This window comes from Phyllostomus discolor, chromosome 5 (genome assembly GCF_004126475.2).
Source record: "Phyllostomus discolor isolate MPI-MPIP mPhyDis1 chromosome 5, mPhyDis1.pri.v3, whole genome shotgun sequence".
In the NCBI taxonomy this organism is placed as follows: Eukaryota; Metazoa; Chordata; class Mammalia; order Chiroptera; family Phyllostomidae; genus Phyllostomus; species Phyllostomus discolor.
The window spans coordinates 2,839,186-2,862,987 of record NC_040907.2 but is presented as its reverse complement, the minus strand read 5'-3'; the positions used below and the strand labels follow the sequence as shown (position 1 = coordinate 2,862,987).

The window sequence follows — 23,802 nt, the reverse complement described above, 5'->3', positions numbered from 1 at the left end:
GCGGGGGGCCCTCCCTGCCCGCAGCCTCGCCGCCTGCTGGCCTGAGCTCTGCTCATGGCACCCCCCACCCTCCCCCCAGGGAGCTGATGCTGGGAGAGGACGCCAGGCTGCCCAAGAGGCTGGTCAAGAAGGGCAAGAAGCTGAAGGACGACAAGCAGGAGAAGCCGCCGGACACCCCTATCGTGGACGTGAGTGGGGGCTGGGCGCGGGGTGGGTCAGCAGGGCCACCCCCTGGCTTGGCCTTGGAGGAGGGCGCGTCTTCCGGGGTCTCCACCTCGGGCCCTCACGGCCCGGGCACACATGGGCCTCGCCCACACAGTGGGGTGTGTGCCGGGGCCCTGTCGTTCAGGCCACTTACGCCAGGCACCTGATGGGACAGGGGGACGAGACCCAGCTCCTGCCTGCGGGGGAGCGAGCTCACTTCCTCTGGGGTCTAGGATTCCGGCCTCGTGCTGAGGGGCAGCTCTGGGGGGCGCTCCAAAGCCTTGGTTTCCCAACCCACTGGAAATGTAGGTTACCTGTGCAAAAACCGGGGGGCAAGTAGCTTCCATGAACTTTCATTATTTTAGATGAGCTGATTCCAAGCATTTAAATAAAAAAGGGTCTAATTTGAGGAGCACTGCAGCCAATCACACACCGTTCTTACCTGTTCTCGGGGCGGAGACCCCACCTGGCCCCGGTGAGGGGAAGGGCCGTGGCCCCCGTTTCCAGAACTGCTCCTCTCCCGGGGGCCCATGGAACTCGGGGTTTGGGCTGGGACTGTGGGGTGCCAGGGAACGCGAATGGGTCTGGTGCATCAGGAGGACTTCAAGGAGGCGGTGGGTCTGGTGCATCAGGAGGACTTCATGGAGGCGGTGGCCTCGAGCGGCAGGGCGAGGGGTGAGGGGGGCGATGTTCCGGATCAGGCGGATGAAGCACTCCAGGCCCGCACCCACCAAATGTGGACTGACTGCCCACCGCGTGCCGGGTCCCGGAGGGAGCGGCGCTGAGCAGCACAGTGTAGTGGCCACAGCCTGGGCTCCGTGGCAGAGGATGTCACCGTTGGGGAACCGTCCAGATGGGAGAAGGACAGGGCTGCTGTGGCGGGACCCGGGGGGGACACGGACACCGGAGCGGGAGTGAAGGAGGAGGAAGGGGCGTGTCCACTGAGACCTGAAGGGCGATGATGGGGTTGGCAGGCGTGAGGGCGGTGGGGACTGTGTGCACAGGGCGGGCGGGCGGGCGGGCCCCGGTGGCCCAGGACTCAGGGTGCGCCGGGGCCTCTGCGTCCTCCGCAGCCCACGGTCAAGTTTGACAAGCAGCCGTGGTACATCGACTCCACGGGCGGCACGCTGCACCCGTACCAGCTGGAGGGCCTCAACTGGCTGCGCTTCTCCTGGGCCCAGGGCACCGACACCATCCTGGCTGACGAGATGGGCCTGGGCAAGACGGTGCAGACCATCGTCTTCCTCTACTCCCTGTACAAGGAGGTGCGGTGGGCCGGGGCAGGCTGGCCGGGCGGGCGGGCGTGGGCAGGCCACACCGGCCCTGGGCAGGTGGTCTCACCACGCCCGCCTGCCTCTCCAGGGCCACTCCAAGGGGCCGTACCTGGTCAGCGCGCCCCTGTCCACCATCATCAACTGGGAGCGCGAGTTCGAGATGTGGGCCCCTGACTTCTATGTGGTCACCTACACGGGGGACAAGGAGAGCCGCGCTGTGATCCGGGAGAACGAGTTCTCCTTCGAGGACAACGCCATCCGGAGTGGGAAGAAGGTGTTCCGCATGAAGGTGAGGCCCCTGGTCCCCAGGCAGGGGGGTGGGGTGGGGGCAGGGCTGCCCTGGGGCAGCAAAGCCTCTGCAGTCCGTCGGCGTCCCTCCGCTCAGGGTGTCTCTGTGCCAGCGTGGCTCTGTGTCTCGGGGCCTCTGTAACAAAGCACCGTAAACTGGGGGGCTCGAACAGCCGCGCTTATTCCCTCCCAGTCCTGGAGGCGGGAAGTCTGAGCCCGTCGTGCCAGCAGGGGTGGGCTCTCTGTGGGCTCCAGGGGAGGGTCCTCCCTGCCTCTCCTGGCTTATGAGGGGAAGCAGGACGAGGCACGGCCTCCGCGGGCACCCAGTCTGAGTGCGGTGATGGGGCCGGTTCCGTCCTCAGCACCAACTGTCTCGGGTGCGGTCGGCCTGCCGATCCCTCTGCCTGGTGGCCGGTGTCCTTCGATTGGTCCCGGGGTCTCCCGGGGTCTCGGGGCTCCTCCCCCTCGCCTCTCTCTCTAGAGAGCCAGGCCCGCCTGCCTCCCAGCCCTCCCACCCCGGGCCGCTTCCTCCCCCTCCAGAAAGAAGTGCAGATCAAGTTCCACGTGCTGCTCACCTCCTACGAGCTCATCACCATCGACCAGGCCATCCTGGGCTCCATCGAGTGGGCCTGCCTGGTGGTGGACGAGGCGCACCGGCTCAAGAACAACCAGTCCAAGGTAGGCGGCGGCCGCCCCGTCCCCAGCCGCCCTGGCCGCGCCTGTCGCCCCTGCCCCCCTGACGCCCCCCTCTCCTCCCCTCAGTTCTTCAGGGTCTTGAACAGCTACAAGATTGATTACAAGCTGCTGCTGACGGGGACCCCCCTGCAGAACAACCTGGAGGAGCTGTTCCACCTGCTCAACTTCCTGACCCCGGAGCGGTTCAAGTGAGCCGGCGGTTGGGCCCTGGGGGGAGGGTTGGGGGGGGGGGTGTCAGTGTCCTGCTCCAGGACCTTGCTGGGCCTGGGCTCCGCATCAGTGAGGTGCAAGTGTCAGTGGCGCCCACCTCAGGTGACCTGCATGGAGGGCCGCTGGCTGAGCGCTCGGGAGAAGTCCTGATTTCCCTCGGCTCCTCCCCCGATGACCCCGGGGCTCCCAGGGCCCCTGCCCCTGCCCGCACACCCCAGGCCCATTTCTTCCCCTCCGCAAAGACCGAAAGGGCCCGTGTGATGGGAGGGAGGAGTGGGGGGGTGGGGTGGGGACGGGGACAAGGACCGAGTGCCGGTCAGTGGAATCTCCTTCCCCGGCCTCCTTGTCTTCACCTACCCCCCCCCATTTTCCTTTTCAGAATTGGGGGGTTCAGGGTGGAGGAAGGTGTCCCATGTGGCTGACGGAGCTGGGATGTGTGGGGTAACGCAGGCATATAAGGTCACCTAAAGGACACCTCGGGCAGGGCCGGCACCCCCTGGGCCCAACAACCAGCCGGCCTGCCCTGCGACCCTCGGACCGGCGGCAGGGGGCTGGTCGGCGTGCTCCCCCCCCACCCCAATCCTGACTCCCCCTGCAGAGCTTGCTCTGGCCTGCTCCCGGCCGTCATCCTAGCTCTTTCCTGCAGCAACCTGGAGGGCTTCCTGGAGGAGTTTGCTGACATCTCCAAAGAAGACCAGATCAAGAAGCTGCACGACCTGCTGGGGCCGCACATGCTGAGGCGGCTCAAGGCGGACGTGTTCAAGAACATGCCGGCCAAGACGGAGCTGATCGTCCGTGTGGAGCTGAGTCAGATGCAGAAGTGAGTGAGGGGCGTGGCCTGGGGGGCTCCCCCCCCCCCCCCGCTGCCGCCTGCCCCACTGTCCCTGGCCTTCCCAGGGGCTCCCCCGGCTTTCCTGGCCGCCACCCGCCTGCATGGGAAGGCTCTTCAGCCCCACCGAGGCCTTGACTCCCCTTTCCCACACTCTTCCTTCCTGAGGCCTCTTCGCCGCGCCCGGCCGCCAGGGTCTGGGGCTGCCTGAGCTTCCTCGGTGTCCCCTGGCGGCTACTGGATGGCTCCAGGCCTGGGGCTTCCCCTCTGGGGGCTCCGCTTGTCTGTCAGTGGGGGCTTGGCCCCCAGCCCCCCTGTGCAGGGAGCCCTATGAGAGGCCGGGGAGGCCAGCCGTGCCCAGCCCGCCTCTCCTCGGTGCCCCGCTGCAGGAAGTACTACAAGTTCATCCTCACGCGCAACTTCGAGGCGCTGAACTCCAAGGGGGGCGGGAACCAGGTGTCGCTGCTCAACATCATGATGGACCTGAAGAAATGCTGCAACCATCCCTACCTCTTCCCCGTGGCCGCCGTGGTAGGTGCCCCGTGGCCGCTGGGTGTGTGTGTGCCCCGTGGCCACTGGGTGGGGGGGGGGGGCGTGTGCCCCGTGGCTGCCGTGGTAGGCGCCCCGTGGCTGCTGGGATGTGTGCGCGTGTGTGCCCCGTGGCCACTGTGGGAGGTGCCCCGTGGCCGCTGTGGTAGGTGCCCCGTGGCTGCTGTGGTAGGCGCCCCGTGGCTGGCATGGGGGGAGCCTCATGGCTGTTGTGGAAGTCCCCCCTTGGCCATCACAGTATGTGTCCGTGGCCACCGTGTTCCTTCTCGACTTTGAGGACCTGGAGGTGACACAGGGCCCCACCGTGCCAGAAGTTCCTGAAACCGGCCCTTGGTCTCCCGCTTGCGTAGTTCCTCTCCTTCCCCCGGCCCCTCCCATCACCCATAAGGAATGGGGAGCATTAGGTCACCCCAAGATCTCCCCAGGCCAGGGTTCTTGAGGGCCGACCTGGCTGCACTCGGTCACCGAGGGGGTCAGGAAGGCAGGGGGGAGGGGCCCTAGCTGGTTCTGACGTGTAGCCCGGGGGAGAGAGTGGACCCTGGGTCTCGCCCCCAGCTCAGGCCCGGCGGTCTCTGCAGACTCCGTGGCCCTCTTGGAGCCGCAGTTTTCCCTATAAAAGGGACAGCGGCAGCACCTGCCCGGGAGGGTGGGGACCAGACGAGGCGGTGAATGCAAAGTGTCCCGTGGGGAGCCGGCCTGTCGGTTCCCAGAGACAGAGCCATCGTCGCTGGTGGCTGCCCTTCCGGTTCTAATTGAAACCCTCCGCAGTTTACCCCCGCCGCCCCCCCCCCCAAAGGCCAGCGCAGCGTCAGGGGTGGGAGGCCGTGCCTGGTGGCCCCAGACCGCTTTCACGACTCAGGTGTGGCAGGGGCCTGACTGACACTGGCTTCACCGGGATGCGCCCTGCGGTGACCATGGAGACCAGGCCACGTTCCTGCTGGGAAGGTGGCTCCTCTGAATACTCTGTGTCGCTGGCTCATCACTGGTGTCCCTGGTCCTGGGGGAGTGCCAACCGCAGGGAGACAGAGGGTGCGGGTGGCAGGTCTGAGCCCTGCCCGTGACCCAGGCGTGTCCGTTCCTGCTGTGCCTGGCCTGACCCGGACCTGGGCTCGGGGCTCTGCCCACTGCTGGGCCCTCAGCGCAGAGCCGGAGAGGAGAGGGCGCCCCCAACGCCCCGCCCTCCGCTGTGTCCGCAGGAGGCGCCCGTCCTGCCCAACGGCTCCTACGACGGCAGCTCCCTGGTCAAGTCCTCAGGGAAGCTCATGCTGCTGCAGAAGATGCTCAAGAAGCTGCGGGACGAAGGGCACCGCGTGCTCATCTTCTCCCAGGTGAGCCGCCCCCGCGCCCCGCAGGGAGGTGCTGCGATGTGAGCCCCGCAGGCCTCGAGGGGGTGGGCGCTCCAGGCAGAGCGTCCGGGGCTTCCGGGGCATCCGGGGGCATGAAGGGAGCACCGGGAAATGAAGCCCTGGCAGACGGGCACCACGTCCTGCCCCCACCCGGCATGCCCGGGTAGGAAGCAGCCGGGGCTCCCCCCCCCGCCCCCGTGAGGCGAGGGCAGGGAGGCCCGTGCTCAGAGGAGTGTTTTTGGCAGCCGGCTGCAGGCCCAGTGGAGGGAGTGGCCCTGGGGGTCCCGGTCAGAGAGGCCGTGTCCTCCCTCACGGAGTCCGGGTCAGGGCTGCTGGGGGGCCTGCCTGTCTCCCTGCGCAGCAGGCTGCTGCACGCTTGCCCCGCTGCCGTGGGGTCTCTGGCCACGGCCCTCAGGCACACCATGTTCCCCGCAGATGACCAAGATGCTGGACCTCCTGGAGGACTTCCTGGAGTACGAGGGTTACAAGTACGAGAGGATCGACGGCGGCATCACGGGGGGCCTCCGGCAGGAGGCGATCGACAGATTCAATGGTATCCCCCCCACCCCAGGGCTCTGGGCTGGGGCCCCGGGAAGCAGTCCGGCCCTCGGGTCCTCCCAGCTGCCCCTTAGTTTCGTGCCAAAAGGAATTCGTTCCATGGAGCCTCCGGGGGCCTGCCGGGTGCTCAGGGGCCCTGTAGTTAACGCTGGTTCGGACTCAAGAAGCAGACAAGGGCACAGACAGAGGGGAAGGGGAGCACCGCTTTCGCTACTGAATGGAGCTGGTGCTGAGGGGCAGGCTGGCACCCGTGGGCTTCTGACGTTGGCACCAGATAGGCCGCCAGATACGAGCAGAGCCGGCCAGAGCCGAGTGCGCGCTCCCAGGGCTGCTCCCGTGGGCGGCTCCCGTGGGCTGCTCCCGGAGGACCGAGGGCGGACGGGGCAGGGCCACGCACTCACACTCGCCCACCTTCTCGGTTCCTGCCTGGGGAGGCGAGGGGAGGGCAGGGGAGCCAGGAGTGAGCTTGCAGCGAGGGGAACGTGGCACGGGGGTGAGAGGCCCACTGAACCAGGCATCTTCTGTGGCAGGGGTGTCCACCTGCCACGGGTTCTGTCTTCCTGGGGTCTGTGGCTGTTTCCCAGCTTCCACGCTCAGAACAGGGCTGGGGCCCCGCTTCCTGAATGCCCCACTCGGCTGTTTTGCTGCCTGCTCAGTCAGACCGAGAACCCAGAACATCTGGACGTGGCCCGGCCACACGTGGAAGGGGGTGTGGCCGAGGCGTCGGGCAGATCGGGGGCCTATTTGCAGCTTCTGTGGGTGCTGGGGTCAGTCCCAGGTCACCTGATGGAGGGCCCCAATGGGCCATCCTGTTGGGATGGCTGTGGGGCAGCCGGGCCCGGGGCCGCGGCCCTGAGCACCCTGGGCTGAGGGAGCTGGGAGGACCCGGAGGACCAGGCTCCCCGGGGCTCCGTCAGGGGCTCTGCCTGTGTTTGCTGGCTGCTGGCAGTGTGGTCTCTGTTCATCTGGGCTGGAAAGTTGACTGCTTCCTCATCTGGCTCCTCCCGTTGGGTCGGGGCTCACAGCACAGCTGGGGCTCAGGGGGGCTCAGGGGGCTCAGGGGGGGCTGCTTTGTCCCCACCCTGCAGCTTCCTTTGGCTTCCATGCACTGAGTGGGGGGCCCCTCTTTCTAGCCTGTAACAGAGTCCCAGGCCCCGCCCCTGCTTCCCGCTGCCTTCCTCCTGCCCTCCTGCCGCCTTCCACCTGCCCCGCCCCCTCCCTCACCTGCCGGCGCCCCCCTCTCTCCCTCAGCCCCTGGGGCCCAGCAGTTCTGCTTTCTCCTGTCTACCCGGGCGGGCGGCCTGGGCATCAACCTGGCCACGGCGGACACGGTCATCATCTACGACTCGGACTGGAATCCGCACAACGACATCCAGGTCTGTGGCCCTGACGCCGAGCCCTGGGGGCCCCTCGCCACGGCTGGTTTTGTGGGTCTTCCCCCCCCTCCAGCGTCTCAGGGCTTCACTTCTCCTGGGCCAGCACTGGGGGGGGGGTCGTAGCCCCAACGGGGCCTGGGGTGGCTGTGGAGGCTCTGCCCGCCCCGCTAGCTCCTCGTTGTACAAAAGACGAAACAGGCCCAGAGAGGGCAGGGGACAGGCCCAAGGACACACAGCGGTCCCTATGGCTGCTAAGCCCTGGTCTTTCCCATCGCCCTCAGGACCGAGGCTACGAAGGGAGGCAGGAGGTGGGAGTCAGCTCTGAGACTCAAAGGGGGCCAGTGTGGGATGGGACGGGGCACAGAGTGGGGGACAAGGCCTGCTGGAGCCGGGGTGGGGAGAGGAGGAGGGGGAGGGGGCAGATGAAGCTGGTGAGGGAGGACGGGAGGGTCGGGGGTTAAGGGCTGTGGAAGCAGGGACACCCTAGTGCCCCTGGCCGCCCGCTCGGGTCAGGGGCATGCACACTGCACACCCACGCTCTTAGGGGCATATGCGTGAGCTCGTGTCTCACGCACAGGCGTGTGCACCTGCGCACAATCACCCACAAAAGCTGTCCCTGTGCTGGGTCACATCATGCAGTGACCCAACGCACTGAGCCTCAGCCTGGGCAGCTGCCGGGCATGGCTGCCCTCCCAAGGCGGCCGGCTGTGTGGCTCCAGCAGTCGCATTATCGGCTCGCTTTCAGGGAGTGGGGCGCCCGGCTCCCCATGACCCCCGTGAGAGCCCCACGTGGCTTCTTCACACCCAACACACTGCCACGCGGCCCCTTGCACACACACCCTGACCCCTGCAGTCATGCTGAGTTCCACCTGCACAGCCACCAGGCCCACCTGAGACTACATTCGCTCAGGAAGTGAGCACAGCGACCCTTCCTGCACATCTCCACGGCCCGTCCCACTCAGAACACGCCCACAGGCACACTCGTGCGCCCCACCCCGCCCCCGCCCCCCGTGGTGGCTGGCCGCGTGCTCCCGGCCCTGCTGAGCCCTGGGTGCTGAGCGGCAGGTCGCCCCCAGGCCTTCAGCCGCGCCCACCGCATCGGGCAGAACAAGAAGGTGATGATCTACCGCTTCGTGACGCGGGCCTCGGTGGAGGAGCGCATCACGCAGGTGGCCAAGCGCAAGATGATGCTCACGCACCTGGTGGTGCGGCCCGGCCTGGGCTCCAAGTCGGGCTCCATGACCAAGCAGGAGCTGGACGACATCCTCAAGTTCGGCACGGAGGAGCTCTTCAAGGACGATGTAGAGGGTGGGTGTCCCGGGCGGCGGGAGTGGGGGCGGGCCGCTTGAGAGACTCCGCTCCGGGGCCTGCCCTGGCCCCCAGCCCCCCTTTCCTCTGCGGCCCCTCCCCCGCTCCCTGTCTCCTGGCCGGGCCTGCAGCCCCTCTGCCTCTGCCCCGCAGGCATGATGTCTCAGGGCCAGAGGCCCGTCACACCCATCCCTGACGTCCAGTCCTCCAAAGGGGGCGCCCTGGCCGCCGGCGCCAAGAAAAAGCACGGCAGCACCCCGCCAGGTAGGGGCCGACCCCGCCTACTCCCCAGCTCCTCCAGCTGTGCATGCGTGTGTGCATGCGTGTGTGCATGCGTGCGTGGCTGCTCCTGGAGAAGGGGTTCCCCCGCCACGCCTCACCTGTTTGTCGTGTTCCCTGCCCGCCCCTTCCAGCCCCCCACTTTCGGGCCCGCGGACGGCCAGCGGGCGGGCATGGGGCTGCTGCGGTGCGGGTTCGCCCTGCGGTCATCATCGCGCTGCCCTGGGGCAGCCCCTGCGATCCGTGGCCGGGGGACCCCGGGGGGCCCCGTGACTGGACCTGGGCACCCACGCCTGTCCCTGCACCCTGAACCCCGTCTGCCCCCAGGTGACAACAAGGACGTGGAGGACAGCAGTGTGATCCACTATGACGACGCGGCCATCTCCAAGCTGCTGGACCGCAACCAGGACGCCACGGACGACACGGAGCTGCAGAACATGAACGAGTACCTGAGCTCCTTCAAGGTGGCGCAGTACGTGGTGCGGGAGGAGGACGGTGTGGTAAGTCGGAGGCCACGCCCCTCCCCGCCCCACCCACTGAGGCCCCGCCCCACTGTAGGCCCCTCCCCCCAGCATCCTGCATGAGTGAATAGGTGAATATGGTGACTGCGTTGGGGGCTAGAACCTGGGCAGATCAGGGAAGGCTTCCTGGAGTAGGCAGGCTTTTCTTCAGTTCATCCTTGAGCTCCTAAATGTGAGATGTGGTGGAGGCCACGCGAGGCCTCCCAGTGGGCAGAGGTGCCGCCCCCCAGCTGGCCGCCCTCTCACCGGGCCCGGGCGCCTGCGTCCCCAGGAGGAGGTGGAGCGGGAGATCATCAAGCAGGAGGAGAACGTGGACCCGGACTACTGGGAGAAGCTGCTGCGGCACCACTACGAGCAGCAGCAGGAGGACCTGGCCCGCAACCTGGGCAAGGGCAAGCGCATCCGCAAGCAGGTCAACTACAACGACACGTCCCAGGAGGACCAGGGTGCGTGTCTGGGCTCGGGAGGGCCTGGGCTGGCAGAGGGCGTCTGTCCTGTGGCCAGAAGTGCCGGGGGGCCGGAGGGCGGCAGCTGTGTGGGAATGGCCTGAGCTGGGGGGGCTTCCCGGAGAAGGGGGGGCTTGGGGGCAGCTGTGGGGTGGTGGGTGTTCGGGGAACAGCATGGGTGGTGGTCCAGGGACTTCACCGTGGCCGTGGGCAAGCCTCAGTGTCCCCGTCTGTGAGATATGGCCGATAGTGGCCCGGCACCTTAGGGGCGGTGCCGGGTGCTGGGCTGGTGGTCGGGTGAGCTCAGGAAGGCGGGCCGGCAGTCCCTGTGACTGGGCTGGGGGGTGGGGCCTCGGGGGGGGGGGCTGCCACCCGCACAGCTCACACGGTGCCCCCCTGGCCCCGCCCCCAGAGTGGCAGGACGAGCTCTCGGACAACCAGTCGGAATACTCCATCGGTTCCGAGGATGAGGATGAGGACTTCGAGGAAAGGCCGGAAGGGCAGAGTGAGTCAGAGTGCTGGCGACCCCGGGCTGGGTGTTGGGGGCGTGGCTGGCCGGCCTGGGGTGCTCCGGGGCATCGGGACAGGCTGGGGGGCGGCGTTGGAGGCCGTCCTGAGGGGCCCCAGCGCTGGGCGAGCCGGCGGAGAGGCTGGGGTCAGGGCCTCACCGGAAGGTTGTGGCGGGGCTTCCCAGGTGGCCGGCGACAGTCCCGGAGGCAGCTGAAGAGCGACAGGGACAAGCCCCTGCCGCCCCTGCTCGCCCGCGTCGGAGGCAACATTGAGGTGGGGACCCGCTGCGCCCCCACATTCCCAGCTCCCCCCGCCCCCCACCTGCTTTATCTCGTCCCCCCTCAGAGCACAGAGCACAGAGCCCAGCCCCGCCACCAGCCCTGAGGCCCTGAGGTCAGGTGGGCGGCGGGAGGGCTTGGGGTCCGCCCAGGGTGGCCCCAGGTGGAGGTGGGGCTGGGACGGACCCTGGGCCTGGGTCCCACTCTGCTGCCCGCCCCCCCCCCCCCCCCCCCGCCAGGTGCTGGGCTTCAACGCGCGCCAGCGGAAGGCCTTCCTGAACGCCATCATGCGCTGGGGCATGCCCCCCCAGGACGCCTTCAACTCCCACTGGCTGGTGCGGGACCTTCGCGGGAAGAGCGAGAAGGAGTTTAGGTAAAGGGGCCGAGGGGCCCAGGCTGCGGCCGTCCACCCGCACATCCGATAGCGTCTCTTCCCCCCGCCCCGCCCTGCCCTGCCGGGCTCAGGGCGCCCGGACGGTCACTCCCATCCTGTCCTGGGGTGGCTGGGGTCCCCGCCTGGGCAGGGCTGATTTGCAGAAAACGCTGACCGGCCCCCTCCCCAGAGCCGCTGGGTTCACAGCGTTCAGAGGGGTCTGGGTGACCCAGGGCGGGGGCTGGCCTGAGGGGGGCCCCTGCCAGGGGAGGCCTCTCCGCCGTCCGCCCCTCCCTGGGGGGCCGGAGCCCGGAGGCCCGGTGGGGAGGGAGGCAGGTGATGGATGACGATTGCAGCCAGGAGGTCTCCCCGGGGGTCCCGCCGGCCCTCGCAGAGGGCCCTTGCCGGCCCCCCACTCCCTGAGCCCCAGTACCCCCCACCCCAGAGCCTATGTGTCCCTCTTCATGCGGCACCTGTGTGAGCCGGGCGCTGACGGCGCGGAGACCTTCGCGGACGGCGTGCCCCGGGAGGGCCTCTCCAGGCAGCACGTGCTCACGCGCATCGGCGTCATGTCGCTGGTCAGGAAGAAGGTGGGCGAGCCGGCCCCCGGTGGGCCCTTCCTGGCGGCTGCCCGTGGCCCCGCATGCTCCTCGGGGGCGGGCAGGGGCAGAGGGCCAGGGCCTGGCTCGGGGCCCCACGGCTGCCCGGGGTCTGAGCCAGGCCGGGGAGACCGGCTGAGAATGCCTCTTCGGGTGGGGGTTTGGGGGTGCCGGAGGCCAGGGTGGCACAGGGCACAGACTGGGGCTGGCGAGGGGCTCCAAGAGGGCGTTTGCAGTCAGGGGCGCATCTGGCTTGGCCACCCCCCGGCGGAGGTGGCGTCTGCCCTAAGCCCAGGACACCCCCAGTTGCACCAGCAGCTCTGAGGCCTCCATGCGAACTCTGACCTCCGCTCTCCCCCCCTCCCATTCCCTCCCCTCCCCCCGGCCCAGGTTCAGGAGTTTGAGCACGTCAACGGCAAGTACAGCACCCCGGACTTGATCCCCGAGGGGTCCGAGGGCAAGAAGCTGGGCGAGGTCATCTCCTCGGACCCCAACACGCCTGTGCCCGCCAGCCCCGCTCACCTCCTGCCCGCCCCGCTGGGCCTGCCAGGTCTGGGCTCGGACGAGGGGGAGGGGCACCTGGGTCGCGGGAGGTGGCGAGGCTACAACAGACCCTGAGCCCCTGCACTCCCCACAAAGGACAGCTCCCCCCCCGCCCCACCCCTGAGCTTCTGTCCGCAGGCCCATCACTCTCCTGAAAGTTTTTCTTTTCAGTGACGGCTTTGAGATGTGATTCCCACATCACAACATTCCTTCCTGAAAAGCGTGCTATTCTAGTACATTCCCAGGGATGTGCCCCCACCGCCTCTATCACCCCCGGAACAAAGGGGGGTCCCCACTGGCAGTCACCCCCCACTTCTCCCCACACTCCAGCCCCTGGCACCCACTAACCCACTTTCTGGCTCTGTGGCTTTATCTGTTCTGGGACTTTATTTTAAATGACATCATACAATGCGTGGTCTTCAGGTGAGGTTCTTTAATCCTCACCCGAGGACACGCTTACTGAGTTTAGAGAGATGGGAAGGAAGGGAGAAAGAGAGAATCATTGATTGGTTGCCTCTTGCACGTGCCCCGACTGGGAATCGAACCCACCACCTAGACACGTGCCCTGACGCAGAATCGAACCCGCGACCTTTTGGTGTATGAGACGATGCTCCAACCACCTGCGCCACACCCGCCAGGGCTGGGCCTGGCCTCTTTTCCTCAGTGTGATGTTTGCAAGGTCCCTTCCTGTTGAGTGTGTCAGAATTTCCTTCCTTCTGGTTGGGCGATGCTCCATCGTGCGGACAGACCCCTTTCTGTTTGTCCGCTCGTCACCTGGTGGATTGTGGGTGGTTTCTCCTTCCTGGCTGTGGTGAATAACGCTGCCACGAGCATTCCTCATGTTCCGGTTTTTGCATGGATGCGTGTGTTCATCTTCTCAGGCATGGAGTGAGGACTGGACCGTGGGGTCAGGGGGTGTGACCTGCCGAGGAGCCGCCACCCCATTTCCACGGTGGCCAGGCCACCCCCTGCGCCCACTCTCGGCAGCGCGTGAGGGTCCTGGCCCCTCCACAGCCGCACCGGCGTGGCTGCCTGACTTGTGTCTGAGGCCCCCCCGCGCCCGTGGTCGGGGAGCGGTTCTCTCTGTGGTTTGGACTCGGTCTCCCTGACAGCGCGGACGGGAGCATCTCTCCTGCTTGCTTGCGCATCTTCTTTGGGGAAAGGCTCTTGGGCCCTTGGCCCGCCTTTAACTGGGCCCCTTCTCTCCGAGAGTCTTTTCGGTGGTCGGTGCGTTTATTTGGGCCAGCACCCTCCCCCAGTCGGCCCTCTGAGGCCTGGGGCGGGCCTGAGGCAGTCCCCAGGGGACAGGCGAGACCCTGGGAGGCTGGGTGCCTCCTAGGACACCCTGCTTCCGGGCTGGTGGGGCCCCCTGGAGGTGGGCACTGCTGGGCTCACTTCCTGGCCCCGTGTGACCTTGGGCGAGTCACCGGCCCCGTGAGCCCATTTTCTCATCTGTGCTGTGGGACGGGACCGTGTCTACCTCCCAGGGCTGCTTGGAGTGCGAGAGTCACTGATGTGGCGGGTGGGGGAGGCTCATGGCCTGTGGGCTGGCCCCAGGGTCGGGCTGCCTCGGACGCTGGCTCCCCCGAGGTCCAGGCCTCCACCCGCCTCCCTTCCCTGCCTCCAGGTGGCCTGGCCCGTGGGGTGCAGCCCTGCCTGGCAGCCCCTGGCTGTGGCCTCACTGGGCCCGAGGCCCTCCAAGGACCCCTGCATCGCAGGCCTGGCCTGGGCTCCCGGACTCACCTGGGGGCCTGTCGTCCTCCTGGAGGTGCCTGGTCTGGGTGAACCCCCTACAGGCCGGACCCCGCCTCTCTCTCCTGCACCCCCGCTCCCTGCCCGAGCCCACGCGCCTCACCTCTTTCCTTTGGTCTTCCAGACAAAATGGAAGCGCAGCTGGGCTTCATGGATGAGAAGGAGCTGGGGGTGCAGAAGCCAAAGAAGCCCCCAGAAATCCAGGTATGGGCGATGCTGGCGTCTGAGCCCCTGGTAGATGTGGGGTGGGGGCTGGGCCCGGGGGCCTCCTCAGGCCTTGCCCAGAGCTTCTCCTGACTCCAGGTTTGGGCTTCTGGGTTTAGAAGACCCTGTGGGGGGCCGGGAGAGTGGGCCCAAGCGCGGGGCCCGGTCCTTGCCCTCCGCTCCTGTTGAGGCCCTGGCCTGTCCTCCCTAGGCCGTGCCAATGGCCCTGGACAGAGCGGAGGGTGAGGACAAGCAGGAGAGCTCAGACGGCAAGGAGAGGGCCCGCGAGGAGCGGCCGGAGGAGACGGAGAAGGCCCAGCCGTCCCCGGAGCAGCTGCCGAAAGGTGCGGGCTTCCCCCAGCCCCCCACCCCGCCCAGGCTCCAGCCTCGTCCGCCCCCGGCTAGAGAAGGGCGGGTGGGCAGGCTGGGTGGCATTCGGTCTCGCCCCAGCCGCGTGGCGGACCGTGCTGGCTCCGGCCCAGTGTGTCGGGCCCCAGGGACAGCCGGGGCACAGGTCCGTCCTCACGGCTCCCACGGTTCCCGCCGTGCGTGCACTGCTTGGTGGTTCTGGGCTTCCTCTTCCCGAGTGACCTCTGCCTCGATTCGCACGTGTGGTCTAAAACATAACTTTCATTTACTTAGTTTTTAGAGAGAGGGGAAGGGATGGAGAAAGAGAGGGGGAAAAACATCGATGGTGAGAGAGATACTTCCATCTGTTATTGCCTCTCGCACGCCCCGTCCTGGGGACCTGGCGGGCAGCCCAGGCCTGTGCCCTGACTGGGAATCGAACTGGCCGCACTCAGTCCGCTGAGCCGCACCGGCCAGGGTGTGCGGTACGGTTTCTGTACGACATTGTCGAAACCGGCTTTCTGGCTTCACGGGGTCAGATTTTGTAAATGCCCGTGTGCTTGAAAAGAGTCTCTATTCTGCAGTAGCTGGGGGTCACGTCCTGGTTTGTAGTGCTTGCGGCGTTGTTCATATTTTTTATTATTTATTATTTATTTATTTTAAAATATGTATTTATTTTTTGTTTTGAGAGAGAGAGAGAGAGGAAGGGGAAGAAACAATGTGAAAGAGAGAGCGAGATCAATTTATTGTTCCACTTTTTAAATTCTTTTTAAATCTATTTATTTTATTTTTAAACAGAAGGGAAGGGAGAGAAAGAGAGGGAGAGAAACATCAACGTGTGGTTGCCCCTCGTGTTCTCCCCATGGGAGACCTGGCCCGCAACCCAGGCGTGTGCCCTGACTGGGAATCAAACTGGCGACCCTTTGGTTCAGAGGCCAGTGCTCAATCCACTGAGCTATAGCAGCCAGGGCTGTTCATATTTTTATATCCTTACTCGTCTTTGGTTTGCACTGATCAGTCACGTCTGAGAAACGTGTGTTACGAATCTCTCACTGGGATTGGGGGTGGTCTCTTTCTCCCGGAGGGCCAGACTTGGCCTTATGTTGTTGGAGACCGGGGTGCTAGGTGCATGTCGGTTTGGGTTTTTGATACTTTTCTGATGAAGTGCGCCTCTAATTCTTACGTGAGTGATTCACTACAGTCTTATATCAGGAGGGGACTTTTCATCCCTCCTGACACTTGTTGCCTTAAGGTTTACTTGGGCTGACTTGGATTTCTCTTTCGTTCAGCATCTACTCACCACATTGGTTTCTGTCCCTTTAGTTTAAAAGCCGATCCCCGCTTTACTGTGACGTAACATGCGTATCGTGCAGCCCACCCATTCGAAGCGCCCGGCCCAGTCGTTTTGGGAGATTCCCAGGGCCGTGTGGCTGTCGGCACAATTAACTTCAGGGCGGCTCCGTCACTCGAAGAAGAAACCTGGTGGTCGCCGGCGCTCCCCATCCCCGCCTCCCCCAGCCCCTGGCAGCCACGGGCCCACTGCCCGTCTCTCTGTGCTTGCCTGTCCTGCACACATTCCGTGTGAATGGGATCGTGGGATATGTGCCCTTTCGTGGGGGGCTTCTCACGCTCAGCGTCACGGTCTCGAGGTGTCGTCCGCGCGGTGCAGCCCGTGTCGGCGCCTCATTTCTGTTCACGGCCGAATCGCGTTCTGCTGTGTGTGGCTGGGCCACGTTTTGTTTATCCGCTCTCCAGCGGATGCACATGGGGGTTGTTTCTGACTTCTCTGGCTTCTGCGGATGATGCTCCTGGGAACGTCTGTGTGCCTATAGGTTTGGGTGGACGTGGGTGCCAGCTGCTCCGTGTTTGCCGCCTGAGGACCCGCCGGCTGTCTCCTGCAGCCGCCGCTCCCTCCGTTTGCAGCCCCGCCAGCAGGGTGCGAGGCTTCCGGCCCCACGTCCTCGCCGACCCATGTTCTTATCTGCCTTTTTGATTGTAGCTGCTGCCTCGGTGGGGGGAAGTTCCCCCTCAGGCGGTTTCCGATTGGATTTCCCGTGAGCAGGAAGACGCTGGGCATCTGTTCATACACTTACTTACTGGCCACTTGTGCGTCTTTGTTGGAAAAAATGTCCTGTCAGATCCTTTGCCCGTTTTTACACGGGGCTATTTGTCCTTTTATGACTGGGTGGTAAGGGTTCTTTAGAGATGCCTGGACCTTTCAGAGATACGATTGGCAGGCAGTTTCTTCCGTTCCTTTCCTTTTAGTGTATCTGTGAAATGATGCTCTAGGTGTATCTCTTGTAAACAGCGTATGGCAGGATTTATTATTATTATTATTATTATTATTTAAGATTTTATTTATTTGTTTTTAGAGAAGGAGGGAGGAAGAAAGAGAGAGAGAGAGAAACATCCATGTGTGGTTGCTGGGGGCGGTGGCCTGCAACCCAGGCATGTGCCCTGACTGGGAATTGAACCTGTGATTCTTTGGTTCGCAGCCTGCGCTCAATCCACTGAGCTACGCCAGCCAGGGCAGGATTTATTATTTTAAACCTAATCATAGAATCTCCGCCCTTTAGCTGGCAAGTTTAATTCCTTTACTTTTATTGTAAAAGCTAGACATTTGGATGAATTTCTAACTGTGATTTTGTGCTCTATAGTAGGCTTTCCTTTTCTTCTTTTTCCTCTTTCCCTGCCATATCCTGGGTTGACCAAGTTTTCCTTATATTCCCCTCTCCCCCCTCCATCTCCTTTGGGAAGTCTGGAGCCGATGCTGTTCGGTGCTCCTACAGCTTCTGCGGGTACACCCTCCCGAGTGCCGTGTGCTGCAGACACTCGGTGCTAACCTGCTCCGTCCCCATGGCCCGCGCCCTGCTGCCCAGGGCCGTCCTTCCCCAGGCTCGTTCGTGTGCCCAGCCCCAGTTCTCCCACCCTTACTGAGATACGCCCCCAGTCTCAGCGGTTTTGTGTCCGCCTATTTGGGCACCGTTGCTTTGTCCCGTGTCCTTCCCTCTAGAGCCCCCCCCCCCCCCGCCTTCCAGCCCGTCTCTGTGAACGGCACGTGCACTCACTGCTGGGTGCGTGTTTTTCCTCTTTGCTCTTGAATGATAGTTAGCAAATCCAAGGTGGGATGGGGTTCTCCCTCCCCGCTTTGCAGATGCTGCTCCTTTCGTAGTCTGGCTTCGCTTGTGCCGCCGAGAGAGGCTGCTCCTGGGGCAGTTGTTGCTTCCGCCGGAACTCGGCCTTTCCTAGCTGCTCCGCTGTCAGAGACCACGGGCGACTTCGGCCCCGTGAGGCTGGAGGCCCGAGGCCCCGTTTCCCCGCCGGCTGCCCGCTGGGGGCTGTTCTCGGCGCCTGCAGGCGGCCGTGCGCCCCGGCCCAGCCCTCCAGGGCAGGGCAGCCGTGGCACACCGAAGCCCCCGCGGTGGCGAGTCTCTTGCCTCCTTTCCTGGGGCCAGTCTGAGGAAACGCCGTTCGGAAAGGGCTGGCGTGATGAGGTCAGGGCGCCTGGGTAATCAATCCCGCTTTTATGAGGTCTCCGCCGCCCGTCATGGGACCTGCCCTCGGGCTGAACCCAGCACAGCCGCCGTCTGTCCTCCCGGGCCGGGCTGTCCCGGGGCCTCTCAGAGATCTGCAGTGACAATGCGTAGTGTCCGCAGTTGTCTGTTTTTTAAAAAGGTTTTATTTAGTTTTAGAGTGGGGAAGGGAGGGAGGAAGAGGGACAGAAACACCCATGTGTGAGAGAGACATTGCTAGGTTGCTCCTCCCAAATCCCCAACTGGGAGCCTGGCTGGCAACCCAGCATGTACCCCGACGGGGAATCGAACCAGCGACCCTTTGATTCGCAGGCTGGCGCTCAACCCACTGAGCCACACCAGGCAGGGCTGTTTGTTTCCTTCTATTTACGGCGCCTGACAGCTTGCTCCTCTTCTGGGAGCTCATGTGTGTGTTTCTTCCACGCGATGCGTGTTTGCCTGACATTGCTGGGTGTTTGTAGGAGGGTTTGTGCTCTCAAAGGCCTGCCATGTGCAAGAACTGCGAGAGCTGCGGTGGTCACTGTGGTGGGGAGTGTTTTAGGGGAGGGGTCCTGCTGGGGTGGGGGGGTCCATGCCCCCCATCCTGCCTCCCCGGAGGAGTGCTCCTTGATGACCCCTGTGGACTCTTTTTTTTTTTTAATTTATTTTTAGAGAGGGAAGGGAGGGAGAAAGAGAGAGAGAGAAACATCAATGTGCGGTTGCTGGGGGCTGTGGCCTGCAACCCAGGCATATGCCCTGACTGGGAATCGAACCTGCGACACTTTGGTTCGCAGCCTGAGCTCAACCCACTGAGCAACGCCAGCCAGGGACCCCTGTGGACTCTTGAGTGAAATGACGGGGAGGGCTCCGTGTGGGGTTGGAAAGCCACCCGCCGAGTCCCCTCTGCCCTCACTGGATGCCCCCCCGCGCCCCACTTCGTGCACACCCTGTGTCTTACAGAGGAGGTTCCCCCCGAGAAGGAGAAGGTCCCGGACAAGCTGGAGCCCAGCCCGATGCGCGGCAGAGGGGAGAGCGTCGATTTCAGGCCAGGTCAGGGCTCTCGCGTGTGCGCTGCCCCGGGTCCCCGGGTCCCCTGGTCTCGGGGGGGGGGGGGGGGGCATCTGGACCCTGCTGGCTCTTCTGCAGCCTCCTGGGCCCTGTCCCCTCCGCTCCAGGCCCTGATTGGAGCTGGTGGGTGGGGGCCGGGACTCACCAGCCCCTCAGGGGTCAGAGCTGCCCCGCTCCTTCCTCCTGACCCCTCCTGTGGCCCAGCCACTGCAAGAGGAAGGCCAGTGAGGAGGGCTGCCGTGGAGGTTGGCCCGGAGCCCTGGGGCTCAGCTGGAGCCCTGTGTGCCTCTGGCGACGGAATGTGCCGGAGCCGTTGTCCTGTGATCAGACCCCCAAGGCCACGCTGCCGTTCTTGAACATAAGCTGCCCTTTTCACAAGGCGGACCCTAGATGGGGACGGGTGCTGCCGGCTTGTCAGTGTGACACCCCTCTGTGCAGTGAGCCCTTGGGTCTGGGGAGGTGTGTTGCCACTTGCCTTTGGGTCCCCAGCATTCGGCAGACAGAGGCCTCTGAGCAGTGCCTTTGGGGTGATGAGTGTGGGTCTGTCTTCCCACAGATGACACCAAAGTTGAGGAGAAGGAGCCCATTGAAACACAGCAAAATGGCGACAAAGAGGAAGATGAAGAGGGGAAGAAGGAAGACAAGAACGGAAAGTTCAAATTCATGTTCAATATTGCAGATGGGGGCTTCACAGGTATTGGAGTGGGGCGGTGGGCAGAGAGCCGGGGTGGTGGGTGTCACAGCCTTCCTGACTTCTGGGTCCTGGGAGTCTGGGCAGATGGTTGTTTTATACTAGAGTGTGAATGGTTGATAGGAGTCCACTGTATAACCTTTTCTGGTAGCACTGAACCTCTGGGAGAGGGAGCATGGTAGGCAGGGAGGACCGGCTTTCCTGGGCCCACCTTGGGGAGGGACTGGGGGGCACCTCATTCTGTCCCTCTGGCTGCGTCCTAGAGCTGCACACGCTGTGGCAGAATGAGGAGCGTGCCGCCGTGTCCTCGGGGAAGATCTACGACATCTGGCACCGGCGCCACGACTACTGGCTGCTGGCGGGCATCGTGACGTATCTTCGGCCAGCCCGCCCACAGACCCCAGGGGGCCCCTTGTAGACCGCAGTCGGGGGGGGGGGGGGCATGAGGCATGTAGGGGAGGGGCCAGGGCCTCTTTCCCGGGGACGATGATGACAGCGATGATGATGATGATGATGACGACCACAGCAGCAGCTCATCCCTTGACCCCCAGGGCTCACTCCATCCTCACAGCAGCTGCCCCCTCGAGGGGCACTGTGGTCCCCTTTCTACATGCTCAGAGAGGCCGAGGCACTTCCCAGGGACACACAGCCAATAAGTCACAGCCCATCCCTGTGACCAGGGCAGCCCCCAGCCCCTGTCTGCCTGGGCCTCACACCTGTGGGGGTGGGTGGCGAACACCATAAGTTGGCGACATGTGGGGCCCAGCGGCCTGATGGAGCAGGGAAGGGGCAAAGGCCGCGTGTGGGGTGGGGGCTGCGCTGCCAGGGGGACGGTTAGAGAAGGTGACATTCGAGCATAGGCCTCCCGGAGGCAAGGGGAGGGCTGCCTGGCGACCCGGGGACAGCCCCCGCCGGCCGCCTTCCTGCCAGCCTTGAGGGGGCAGGGGGCTGGCTGCCGTTAGGGGAGGTGGGATGTTGTGGGCAGCAGCCGGCGGACCGCCCCTGCTTGGAGCTGGGGAGTGAAAGTGTTGTGGGGACCCCTCTGCTCTGCCGTGGCAGCAACAGGAGCCACGGACAGTACGTAAACCAGGGAGTGTGGTCGTGTGTCCCGATAAAACTTTATTTACAAAAGCAGGCCGTTGGCCCCAGTTGGCTGATCCCTGTCACGGGGGCCAAGGTATCAGAGCCAGGCTGCCTGACTCTCATAACGGGGGGCCTGGGGCAGATGACATGGTTTCTCCTGTCCCCTGAGGAGGCTTCAGTGGGGGGGGGACACTTCCTTGCTTCTCCCCAGATCTGGTGGGGGCCGTCACTCCCTGGTACCCCTTGGCTGGCAGCTACATCACCCCAGTCTTCCCGGTGTCTACATGCCTGTGTCTAAATGTCCTCTTACAAGGACATGGGTCACCAGACCAATGCTTGCCCTGTCTCAGTGTGACCGCTTCCTGACTTGCGTACCCCCACAAAGACCCTGTTTCCAAGCGAGGTCCGTCCATGTCCGGAGGGTAGACCTGGAAGATGTCTTGCCTGCCCCCCACCCCGCACTCGGGTTGTAGGGGGGCAGGAGGAGTGAACCCTGAGAGGCCTCCAGGCTGTGTCTGTGCCCGCGTGGGCACCTGTCAGGGTCTGCTGACGGTCATGTCATAGTCACTGACACGCTCATCCGGCAGCCCAAGTTAATGACTCGCCTGAGAGCGCTTGGTCGGGACCCAGAACCCGAGCAGGTCATGCCCCCCCCCGCCCCCTGGCCAGGTTTGTCCTTAACGGCGCCCGCCCAGGCACGGCTACGCGCGCTGGCAGGACATCCAGAACGACCCCAGGTACCTGATCCTCAACGAGCCCTTCAAGTCCGAGGTGCACAAGGGCAACTACCTGGAGATGAAGAACAAGTTCCTGGCCCGCAGGTTCAAGGTCCGAGGCTGCAGGGGTGGGGGGCTCCCGGGGGCGGGGCAGGGTAGGGAGTTAGTGGGTAGCAACCCCTTCCCTGTGGATCCGGATGGGGGCCAGGCTCCCACGAAGTGGGGGGGGGGGCATTTAGTCCGTCACTTAACAGGGTGCTGGGGCCTTGCCCTGGGTGCTGGGCGCGGGGAACCCGGCTTGGTGCGGGCTCCCGGGTGTGGCCGAGAGATTGGATGAGGGGGCACTGCTGGGTGGGGGTGTGTCCTTCCTCCTCTCTTCCCAGAGCCTCGGGCTGGGGCGGGGTGGGGCGGTGCCGATGGAGAAGGGGCCAGGCCGACGCTCAGTCCCCCCCGCCCCGGCCCACCCCTGCAGCTGCTGGAGCAGGCGCTGGTCATTGAGGAGCAGCTCCGGAGGGCCGCGTACCTCAACATGACCCAGGACCCCAACCACCCGGCCATGGCCCTCAACGCCCGCCTGGCTGAGGTGGAGTGCCTTGCCGAGAGCCACCAGCACCTGTCCAAGGAGTCGCTCGCCGGGAACAAGCCCGCCAACGCCGTCCTGCACAAGGGTGAGCGCGCCCCCGCCTCCCGGCCAGGAGGGGCCTGCCCCTCGGGCCCTGCCAGCGGGCTGTCCCTGCCAGCGGGCTGTCCCTGTGAATTCCTTGTCTCTGTAATCCTCGGAACACCCTTCGGTGGCGACCTTTACCACCTGGTTCTAAAGATGGGGACGCTGAAACTCGGGAGGGTGAAGGCGGTGCCCAGGAGTTCCCGGATGCACACCTTTGACCCTCATAATCCCAACCTTCAGGAAGCTCCTGGCTGGTTCAGGGGAGGGGTTCCCCGGCTTCACCGGCCCCTGCTCCGTCTGGGGGAGGCTTCCTGAGGCCTCTCTGCCTGTGGGCCCCCCGACCCTGTCCCCAGCTGAGGATGGGGGCTGCAGGCCTCTCTGGGGGCTAGGAGACGGGCCGGGGCCTGGAGCGAAGCCCAGCGTTGGCTCTGAGGGTTTCGCCCTCCTCGCTACAGCCTGGGGGGGCCCCTGGGGGAGGCCATGGGGAACCCCACTCTTCTCCATGGTGGCGAGCCTCTGCTCTGCAGGCCTGAGAGGGCCAGGTGTGGAGTGTCCCCCCGCCACGCCGCCCCCCGCCCCAGCCCCAGTGCAGCGACACGGCTGGTCAGTGAGCACCAGCCTGGGCGGCGGCCCACCCCTCCCCCTCCCCCTCCACCCCCCAGTGTTGAACCAGCTGGAGGAGCTGCTGAGCGACATGAAGGCCGACGTGACGCGCCTGCCCTCCATGCTGTCCCGCATCCCCCCGGTGGCCGCCCGCCTCCAGATGTCAGAGCGCAGCATCCTGAGCCGCCTGACCAACCGGGCCGGCGACCCCACCATCCAGCAGGTCGGTGCCCCGGGCTGGGCTGGCGTGCCCCCCCCCCACCTCTGCATGTCCTGAGCATCCTGGGCTTGGGGCCTGGGGCCCGAGGTGCGGGACTGTGACCTTTAAACCCGAGTCCTTGCCTCCAGGGCGCTTTCGGCTCCTCCCAGATGTACAACAGCAGCTTCGGGCCCAACTTCCGGGGCCCCGGACCGGGAGGGATTGTCAACTACAACCAGATGCCCCTGGGGCCCTATGTGACCGGTAGGTGCCCGTCTGCTTCCGGGCCGCATGCACAAGGCGCCCCCGCGGGGCCCCGCCGGCCAGCCGCTGCCACCCCCGGCAAACCGAGGTCTCCTCTCTCTCCGGCAGACATCTAGCCGCCCCGGGACTTCCCTGTCTTGCAACGCTCACCCCCAGCTGAGGTAAGGCCGCCCCTGGACGCCCCAGCGCCCCTCATGCCTTCCTCGACTGGGCGGGTCGGGCCTGGCCAGAGTCAGCCTGGAGGTGACCCCTGAGCTGCGGGGTCTTTGCTGCCTTCTGGGGCTCTGAGGGTCTTGCCAGTGTGCCTGGAGCCCCCCGCCCCGCCCCCAGCCTCCTCTGCCCCGGGGACCATCTTGGGAGCAATGCGTCTGCCCAGGTCTCCAGGTCACAGGAGGGGGGGTGTGCTCCTATGTGCGCACACGTGTGTCTGTGGCGGCGAGTCGGGGACCGCTGCCTGTCCCCAGCCCAGAGCCCTGCCTCCACTCTCCTGTCTCCACGGCCCTGCTGC

At 65.1% G+C, this 23,802-nt stretch overlaps 1 protein-coding gene across 3 annotated transcripts in view; it reads left to right on the top strand.

Moving 5' to 3' along the window:
* Positions 1–23,802, top strand: part of CHD5 (chromodomain helicase DNA binding protein 5) — a 51,111-nt gene that overhangs the window by 26,523 nt on the left and 786 nt on the right. For 2 of the 3 annotated variants that reach the window (XM_036025223.1, XM_036025224.1), the window contains 28 exons: positions 80–188; positions 1,278–1,469; positions 1,567–1,767; positions 2,307–2,444; positions 2,529–2,650; positions 3,319–3,492; positions 3,891–4,032; positions 5,247–5,378; positions 5,832–5,949; positions 7,206–7,330; positions 8,407–8,638; positions 8,792–8,902; positions 9,245–9,417; positions 9,710–9,884; positions 10,297–10,389; positions 10,579–10,667; positions 10,912–11,045; positions 11,491–11,635; positions 12,035–12,194; positions 14,064–14,143; positions 14,355–14,487; positions 18,964–19,053; positions 19,628–19,765; positions 20,026–20,134; positions 21,541–21,673; positions 22,034–22,229; positions 22,891–23,054; positions 23,403–23,455. In XM_036025223.1, the coding sequence (XP_035881116.1) occupies positions 80–188; positions 1,278–1,469; positions 1,567–1,767; positions 2,307–2,444; positions 2,529–2,650; positions 3,319–3,492; positions 3,891–4,032; positions 5,247–5,378; positions 5,832–5,949; positions 7,206–7,330; positions 8,407–8,638; positions 8,792–8,902; positions 9,245–9,417; positions 9,710–9,884; positions 10,297–10,389; positions 10,579–10,667; positions 10,912–11,045; positions 11,491–11,635; positions 12,035–12,194; positions 14,064–14,143; positions 14,355–14,487; positions 18,964–19,053; positions 19,628–19,765; positions 20,026–20,134; positions 21,541–21,673; positions 22,034–22,229; positions 22,891–23,054; positions 23,403–23,455 (3,861 nt within the window). Of the gene's footprint in view, positions 1–79; positions 189–1,277; positions 1,470–1,566; positions 1,768–2,306; positions 2,445–2,528; positions 2,651–3,318; positions 3,493–3,890; positions 4,033–5,246; positions 5,379–5,831; positions 5,950–7,205; positions 7,331–8,406; positions 8,639–8,791; positions 8,903–9,244; positions 9,418–9,709; positions 9,885–10,296; positions 10,390–10,578; positions 10,668–10,911; positions 11,046–11,490; positions 11,636–12,034; positions 12,195–14,063; positions 14,144–14,354; positions 14,488–18,963; positions 19,054–19,627; positions 19,766–20,025; positions 20,135–21,540; positions 21,674–22,033; positions 22,230–22,890; positions 23,055–23,179; positions 23,295–23,402; positions 23,456–23,802 lie in introns of all 3 variants that reach the window. The other variant, XM_028511537.2, reaches the window with a different exon arrangement.